The sequence below is a fragment of the Mercenaria mercenaria genome, chromosome 8 (genome assembly GCF_021730395.1).
Source record: "Mercenaria mercenaria strain notata chromosome 8, MADL_Memer_1, whole genome shotgun sequence".
Lineage (NCBI taxonomy): Eukaryota > Metazoa > Mollusca > Bivalvia > Venerida > Veneridae > Mercenaria > Mercenaria mercenaria.
Window position 1 is genome coordinate 6,627,588 of NC_069368.1, and position 9,335 is coordinate 6,636,922.

Here is a 9,335-nt window from a genome sequence, read left to right on the forward strand (position 1 = left end):
ATCCGGGGCTGCTTCTTCCACTGGGCTCAGCCAATTTGGCGCCATGTCAGCGTACGTTACAATAGTGTCCATTTCTGTCCTTAAAGGAATTTGATTGATTTATGTCAAAACATTAAACGGGAAAAACGGATAAAATCATTCCTGTTCTAGTCATTGTTAAAAGGTAACTGTTCTTTACATATAGGGAACTTGTGAATAAAAATGATTTAGACGTAATTTAATCATGTACTTTACAGGATCTGGGACTCGCTACAGAATATACAGAACACGCTGAAACGTACTGTTACATACGGAAGTTGATGTGCTTACCGTTTCTTCCACCTGAGCACAATGTGCCGACATTCAATATGATGGTTGACTTGAACTCTGCTGATCATGTAACGCCGCTACTAGACTACATCGAAGCTACTTGGATACAGTCCACTACCTAGGTTTGGACAGAGTGTTAGGACAAACAACGATGTCGAGGGTAAGTTATACTATATTGAATAATATTTTATGAAATCTGTATCAGCAATTAATGGTGATCAGTGCATAGGTTCCATAACTCAGCTTTTTTGCAAATTTATGTCCCTCTTTTCAAAAAAAGAAAGAAAAAGAATCTCTCATTAACAACTAATTGGAATGAATTGAAACTTCACACACTTGTTCACTCTGATGATCTGACTTACATTGTACAGGCTCTTGTTTTGCATTTTTACAAAATTATGCCCATTGTTTGACTTATGCTCATTCAATTGACAAGGCTGTTGAATAGCCGGGCGATGCTGTCCATTGCTTGAAGACTGGAAATTTGTTTTGGACTAAAATGAATATTTAGCAGCCATTCTTATAGACTTACCTAAAGCGTTTGAATTTCCCCATGATATTTTGCTACATAAGTTGTCATGTTATTGGGTAACTGATAAAATAGAAAAAATGGAAACTCCACAGCTCAACACGACAAAAACGAAAATGTTGCAGGCTCGGTTTGATTGAGCCTGTTCATGGACGGCAGTGGAAATGCATGCTACCGTCAACGCCCTCTAGCCCCGGATTGAGCAGAACTCAACATTCACACATGCTAAATGAACAAAAAAAAAAAACAATTTAGAGACACCCGCTGATGTGTTCATACGGCGGTGCACATGGAACCTTCAATGATACACAAGCGTGTAATTCCATGAAAAGCGGCGTATGGTCCCCAAATAAAATAATGGGTTTGCCCTAAACCAGGGGTCACACTGGCCTTAAATTTCTCTGAGCCACTGCTTTTTTGCCAAGCGCCTAAAATCGTACGCGGCGCGACAAGCTTTTTAACAGCAACTGTTATCTTCCATGCCATGGACTATGCAGTTAATACACTGTGTGTATGTATACAAGGATGCAAGTGTTTATACCTTTAAGAGAATATTATTAACTTTAAAATATAATTCCATGACAGAATCAGAGAGAAACATCTGTCATGAAATTATATTTCAAATTAATACTATGCTGAAAAAGGCATACAAACTTAACATGTTAAAAATATATGAAGCAAAAACAAACATTTATTAAGTTATATCTTTTAATGAGACATGTATTCATGTATTGATTCATGATCATAATATAAAGATGATTCCATCAACTTATTCATTTTCATAGTCTTTAATCTTTACTGTTTTGTAAACACTGTTTAAAACGTATGTATTTGTCTTTGATTCTTACACAATGTCACTTTAAAATCCTTCTTTGTTTCTTAGATCCCCACAAGTTGAATGCTCTTTTGTAGTCAAATTTACTGATTTCTGGTCCATCTACACTTAAAATCATTAGATTTTCCAGATTGTCTTCACAAATCTTACTTCTCAGGGAAGTTTTAATTAAGTTTTGCTTACTAAATCCTCTTTCACAGTCTGCTGTGGATACAGGTAGTGCCAAAAACCTCTCCGCTACTTCAGCTGAAGCAGGGAACACTGATTTGTTTTTGATTGCTAAATTTGCACAAGAGTGTGTGTCAGTCACAGATCTGTTCCCACTGTCATGGGTAGCCCTTGCGAATTGAACAAAAGCTGATAATTCAGACTTGGAACCCTCAATACCTACAGAGCCTAAGTAGTCACTGATTGTTTCTAAATCATTGGAAAGACCTGTGGCCTTGAGCAAGGGATTGAACATGTTGCTCATTGATGTGAGAATAGCCCCATCAGCATTATCAGAAAACCTATCATTTAAGCTTTTGACCATTCTGTCAACAAACTGATCACACACATTGACAGATTCTGTTCTTTGTTTTTCACTGTCCCTAATTGTATGACCTTCAAACTCAAAGGTAAAGAGACCATCAGAGTCAAGGGTTGGCTCTGCAGGGGCGACCTTAAGAAAACCTTGTAACCTTTCCCCAGACTTAGAGTCACGAAGATCCTCAAGCATGCTAATGGGAGAGGTAAGTAAGGGTGAAACCTCAGAATACTGCAAGTCCTTTTTCTGGTACATTTTGGAGAGGATGGCCAGAGGCTTGAGGACATCACAAAGGAAGTGGGCAACATACAAGAACTTGTATGTAGTGATAGGCTTGTAGAGACTCAAGGCCTTCCCAGAGTTCTCTTCAAGGAACACAGAAATGAGACTTGGGTAATTTGTGACCAGGGCATCTACAGACCCTTCAAAACTTAACCAACGGGTATGAAACACTTCCTGAAACCTTTTGGCTTGACCTTGAAGGATAGACTGAATAGCAGAAAGACTTGACATGTTTTTGGGGGAGTATTTGAAGTATTTGTAAATAGAATTCAAAATCTCCTGGAACTTGACCAAATAGGGAATGGTGTCTGCACCAGTACTGCAACTAAGAGCCAAGCGATGGGCAATGCAGTGGGTGGCTAGAACCCCAGGAACATGATTTTTTAACCTTGTGACAACCCCAGATTTATTCCCAACCATAACAGCTGCCCCATCAGTACTGACTCCACACAAATTTGAAATGTCAATCCCCTTTTTGCCCAACATTTCCAAAACCTTACCAAAAATACTCTCAGAATTTGCCCTATTTAATTGGTTAATGCCTAAAAAGTAGGTATGTGGCTCTACTGTCCCAAAATCATTGGTTTCTAACACTCTAATATAGCTTATCAAATTTTGATGCACAGAAACATCCATGCTTTCATCAAACATCAAACTGAATATCCCCGATTGTTTCACCTTAACAAGTAAATCTTCCCTCAGTACATCAGCTAGACAGTCTTGGAACTCGCCAATGCTGGTGTTGTGCTCGTAGGTGGTATGACTATCAACTTTCAAGTCACTCAATTGTGATACACCCTGAAAATAAGTAATAATAATAATTATAAAAGGCTAAACGAGAAAACAATGGGCAGAACTAAACAAACTGGAATTTAGAAACTGTTAAAATCGTATTTATCAAACTGAAAGCAACAAATTAAAATAGGTCTAACTGTAAGTACTTGGGCAGATTTACATAAGGGTGTTCCTCAAGGCTCTATCTTAGGACACCTGTTGTTTATAATGTATTTATAAATGATATATTCTGTTTTATTTAGAGAGGCACATTTTTACAACTATGCAGACTATAACGCGCTGTCTGTCCACTCATCTGAGTTTGATGAACTAGTAAAAGTTCTCCTCAAGATGAAAGCAAAATTCTCATTGACTGGTTTCATTTTAATTGCATGCAAGTCAACCCTGACGAATTTCAGGCCATTGATGTTTGCAAGAAAATTATCAGCAATTCTCCTGTTCATTAATTTAGGAAACACGCACATTTCTTGTGATGAAGTTGTCAATTATTGACTGCAAGCTGGAGTTTGACTTTCATATAGTAATATATGTAAAAAGGCTGCACAGCAAGTAACGGTTTTAAAAATAATTGGATGTAATCTAAGTAAACTAAATAGGCTTACCATATTCTACACTTTTGTATTGTCAAATTTTTACTTTTATTCACTAGCTTGGTATTTTTGCTCCGAAACTAATACCAAGAAAATGGAAAAGCTTCAAGAGCGAGCTCTAAGATTTGTGTACAATGATTATTCTTCCTCATCTGCAGTTTTACTTGAAAAAGCAAACTTACTTACATTATATGTACGCAGAATGCGAACCATGGCCTTATAAACTTTTTGGATAGTTCATAATACTGCACCACCCGTCTTGTCTGATCTTGTTGTTAAAAATCTACAGGTATTAATTTTAGGTATTCAAATTTATTACAGGTGCCAGCTGTTAGTACAACTTCTTATGGTTAGAACTAATTCACGTATGCTGCGCCAGTACTGTGGAATTAGCTTCCAGAACACTCCAGGGCAGGGCTGACAAAATGCCGGCAGTATTTGACACGACGGTGGCATTTGTTTGTATTTACCGGCATTTACTTGTATTTACCGGCATTTACTGACATATACAGAGGGCCTAAATACTATTCCCTTACCCACTCATCAATATTAGATATCATTGTATTTTTAGGTTATGGTGTAAGTAGGTGATACCAACAGGTGTATTTAATCGTTTGGTTGTTGTGTAGTAAGTGACACTTTGATCATCAATACATGTATGGACACCAACAAAAGACTTGACACAAGCACTGCAATGAAAACTATTGAACAAGCCGAAACAGAATGTAACTGCAAAGTAATTGCTGTAGTGACTGATAATGAAAAAATGGATATCATGAGGAACAATATCAGAGAATCAAGACCAGATATTTTCACCAATGGTTGTTTAGCTCATTGGCTTGATTTATTAGGCCAGGATGTGACTTCTTCCCAAGTTATCATTCAAATTGTTGAAATAAACATATATTTAAGACATCACCATCTTCCTGGTGCCCTACTTGTGCAAATTGACGGATCTGTTTAACTACAACTGCCAGGAGACTCTCGTTGGAATAGACATTTGCAGTGCGTGGAAACATTTCTGAAGAACAGACCTTTTATGCATTTATCTACTAGTATTGCACAGATGTCATGATGAACGTATCCGAACTCATTCATAACATGGACTTATTAAATGAGGCAAAATACCTTGTGCAATAGTTGAGCCCAATATCATAAATATCACAAACACTGGACAGCTCACAGGGAGAATTAACTTCTATAGCTGATGCCTGCGAACAGCGGCTGAACCTTACTCAGTCGGCTGACCTGGAGCCACATAAAAACTCTGTTGCAAAGAGATTTTCACAAGTATTGACAATCGCCCATTTCCTGGCAAACATCTTCCATCCTAAATACTGAGAGAAAAAACTGAGTCCAGATCATGTTATCAAAGCCCAGGACTAGTTGCTGAATATCACCCCAGAATGAATGCCAGAGTTGTTAAAATTCATGACAGACAGTGTTGAACTTCCTAGAGCTTTACTGCATGAAGCTACGATTAACAATACCAAGTCAGCAGTGTGGTGGATGTCTGTTGAAACGTGTCAGACAATGAAATTAGAACTATGTGAATTTGCCTGAAAACTTCTTGCAATGCCAGCAAGTTCAGGTGGCATAGAATGTGTATTCTCAAACTTTGGAATGATTCAAACTAAAGTGAGAAATAGACTTGGTGTAGACAATGCAGCAAAACTTGTGTTTTACTACAGAATGCTTAAAGACCCACCACAACCTAGTGACCTACTTTTTCCTCCCACATGAACTTCGTGCAAATCATTCTGATAATACTGGAATAATATAGCTATTCTAGAAGATGACAGGTGGACAATTTAGGCCCTCTCTGAATTAATGTGTTTTCACAATTTCATCTGCAAACTTATTCAGTCATTTTGTTTTCAGTATAGTTTTGTAAACATCTTACACTGTAGAAACAAAGTGCGATCTAAACTCACCTTAATGCATCAAGTACTGTGCATACTACTACATTAATTTACTAATATATTTAGACATTAAACACATTGTCTTGGCCTTATATATGTCACTGATAATTTGTAACTAGATACTTGTTATTTCTCATTTTCTTCATGCAAAGCATGTATAATTACCATCATGGAAATACAAAAGAATACAGTTATTATGTGGTGCATCTTTAAGACAAAGGGAAAGTAGTGGTGACTTATTGAATGTGATTATTAATTGTATGACTTTGAGTAATCACCATGTCTAGTATTGTTTAAATATTTGTAAATATGTTCTACTTTCTCATGATTTTCTGTGAAATAAACTTAGTTTCCATTATATTTGATTGCTTTTTAAGTAGATGCCGGTATTTGTCGCTTATGCTAATTTTAGTGGTATTTGTCATGCTGGTATTTAGCGGTATACATAAATGCCACCGGTAAATACCTGCCGGCAAATACTTAGCGAACCATGCTTCAGGACCTGTTTCAGCTTCAACCAATTCAGAAGCCTGATACCTACTTGGAGTGATGGCAGAGTGCATTGCTTGTAAACCAGACTGAGTGAGCTCCTACAGCACTGGTGGGGCCTACATAAAGTTCAGCTATGTATGTATTTGTATTCGCTGTTCATTTTGTTTCTTCTTGCATGTTGCTTTTTCCTACCTATGTTACTTTTTTGTGTTTTCAAGCCTGCTGCTATGAAGCTCAGTAGTATTGTAAATTATTTCCATGTTGTGATGCTTGTGTCTACCATTCTATGTTTGTATTAACTATAGACTGCCCTAGTTTTGCTTTGCTTTCTACTCAGTTACTTGTGATTCTTTATGCATTTGTGCTATGTGCTTGTGTTTCTATAAATTGTGACACTTAAAAAATTGTGCTGTTTATGATGACATAGTAAAATTCCTTTATTTTCACTTGCAGTCAATGAATTTTCTTCTTGTTTTTGCTTTTATTGCACCTGCTTATGTATTTTGTTTGCTTTTGTATTTTTGTGTTGCAAACTATGATATCGGCCAATATATTGCAAACATGACCCCATGCGTCTTCCTGTTCAACAAATACAACCAGTTACACTAACTGTAATACTTTTATGTAACAATCTTTTTATTACAGTTTTCTGTGATTTATCCCCATCCCCACTTTAAGTGACATCTTAGATAGGCACTTGTCATAGTTTTTAAATACGTTTTTAAATGTTTTAATTGCTATTTTACTTCAATAGTCCCTTTCTTAACATTGATAACATTATTATTTCAGTTTTTAATACACTTGATTTAGTAAATACTATATGGCTGTTAGTAACACTTTTTAATAGGATTATGCCCCTTGGTATGTAGTTTCAAAAAATGTATAATTCATAAAAGGGCGTAACTAACATTTACGACCTTCTTATTCTTATTCTGGGGCGTCGATATCTCTTCCCATTTTGCTAAATATAATATTCTTTATGATTTACAGCATGGCTTCAGGGAACGTCGCTCCTATGGGAACATGCTACTATAGCTTGTTGATGACATTGGAAAAAAACCTCACGGAAGGCCGTCAAACTGATCTAGAAATTATATTTTAGGATGAATATTCAATAATCTAAATCCAAAATTACTATATGAACTGCAAGAACATGGCATCAGCAACACTACTTTATTATGGAGTAAATCCTTTCTTATAGGTCGCACACAGTCAGTTATTCTTGAAGGTGAAAAATCAGCTGAAGTAGCTGTTACATCTGGAGTGCTACAGGGGTCTGTACTAAGCCCATTAATATCTTTATTATATATAAATGACCTCCTCGAAGCCCTCAAATCCCATATTCGTTTATTTGCAGATAACTCTGTTGTTTACCTTACTATTCATAGCCCTCAAGATTCCCAAGAAGACCTAATAAAGCTTTAAGAAATGGAAAGAAAAGTGGGAAATGAAGCTCAACCCAAGTAAATGCACTTAAATGTCTTAAACTCTTCTAGAGATAAGGAAAAAAGTTCAATTTATACTTCATGGACAAAAAAGAAACAGTTCAGGATGCAAACTACCTAGGCCTTGACATCCCTGATAATCTCTCTTGGAACAAACACATAAATGAAACTCTAACAAAACTCTTGGTTTTCTTCGCGGATACATCATCACAAAAATCAAGACCAAGCAACTTGCCTATAAGACTCTTATAAGACCGCAATTGGAATATTCTTCATCTGTCTGGTCCACTTGCACCCAGTATAATATTGATAAAGTTGAAAAAGTCCAATGCAGAGCCGTCTGCTGGCTTAAAAAATAATTATTCATATCACGACAGTGTACCCTGTATGAGAAACGAACTTGGGTGTACAGGAACCAGGCTAGGAGATAGACAAACTGAGACAAGATTAATTACTTTTTTGCAGAGTTGATGTCCAATTGCCTTCATACCTTGGGCGCCCCATACCGTGGGCGCCCGATGAAAACGGCTCGCCATATGCATTCCCCATCATATAGACAGGTCCAGGGAAAGCAATAGGTAGGCTAGCCACCACCCAGATTTTTCCTGAAAATTTTCGTACAACCGAAAAAACAAGAACGTTTTTTTTTCTGAGAAAAACATGTTTTTTTGTTATTTTTTTGGGGGGGGGGGGGGCAAACAATATGCTGTCCCTACACCCCACCTCCCCCGCTGCTACGCCTATGTGAAAAGACACTCGTGCAATTATCCACTGCGCAAGTTTGTGTATTCACGAATGTTTTGTAATTTAATGCAATGTAGACTACCGGTAAAAACATGCATCTCCGATTGATTAAATATTCTTGATGAAATTCTCAGATGATTACTTAATTCGTCTTATCAGCGTCAAAAACCAAGGTTTTCAAAGGTGCACGTGCGTGTTGGCATACAGACACTAAATAAATAGAAAAAGGGCGCGAAAAATGGTCGCATAATCGCTGATTCAAATAGTCCTCAGATTTTTGCTCTGTAGAGCTATTTTCCTTATTTATTTATTTATTTATTTATTTTTGCTAAAATCACTTGACAGATCTATGCTTGACATGTAGGTAGCATTTTCATAATGAAATAATAACAGGACAGAATATGTCATGGAACCTTAGATCATACACCACCTCTACAATTTGGGAGTCTTATTATTTACCTGATTTTGCAGTTTGTGTGTTTGACATAAAATATTCTTCTTGCATCAAACATGACCCCAACTTTTCTTTTGATTTTTATTCAGCACTGACAATATTCTTCAAGAAAATGTAAGTTACAGACATTTAAAATGGGTCCGGATGTGTGCTGCGGCCATTGGAAATATGTCAACAATTTTATATAGAATAAAGAACAGCTATTTAGTGTGTTGATGAAATAGAAAAGGTACAAAGAGCTGCAGCCAGATATGTTATGAATGACTACTCATACCAAAGCAGCGTAACATCAATGCTTGAAACTCTTAAATGGCAGACATTAGAACAAAGAAGAATATATGCATCTTTAATTATGTTGTATAAAATATCACACAACCTCGTCTCTGTAGATCATAACAACCTAACAACATAT

At 36.6% G+C, this 9,335-nt stretch overlaps 1 protein-coding gene across 1 annotated transcript; it reads right to left on the minus strand.

The window, feature by feature from the left end:
- Positions 1-1,692: 1,692 nt before the first annotated feature.
- Positions 1,693-6,351, minus strand: LOC123565531 (zinc finger protein 862-like). Its single transcript, XM_045359398.2, has 3 exons — positions 6,255-6,351; positions 4,805-4,887; positions 1,693-3,279 (listed from the first exon to the last, which is right to left on the minus strand). Exons 1-3 carry the CDS (start codon positions 6,349-6,351, stop codon positions 1,693-1,695), a joined length of 1,767 nt encoding a protein of 588 aa, XP_045215333.2.
- Between the last annotated feature and the right edge of the window lie 2,984 nt (positions 6,352-9,335).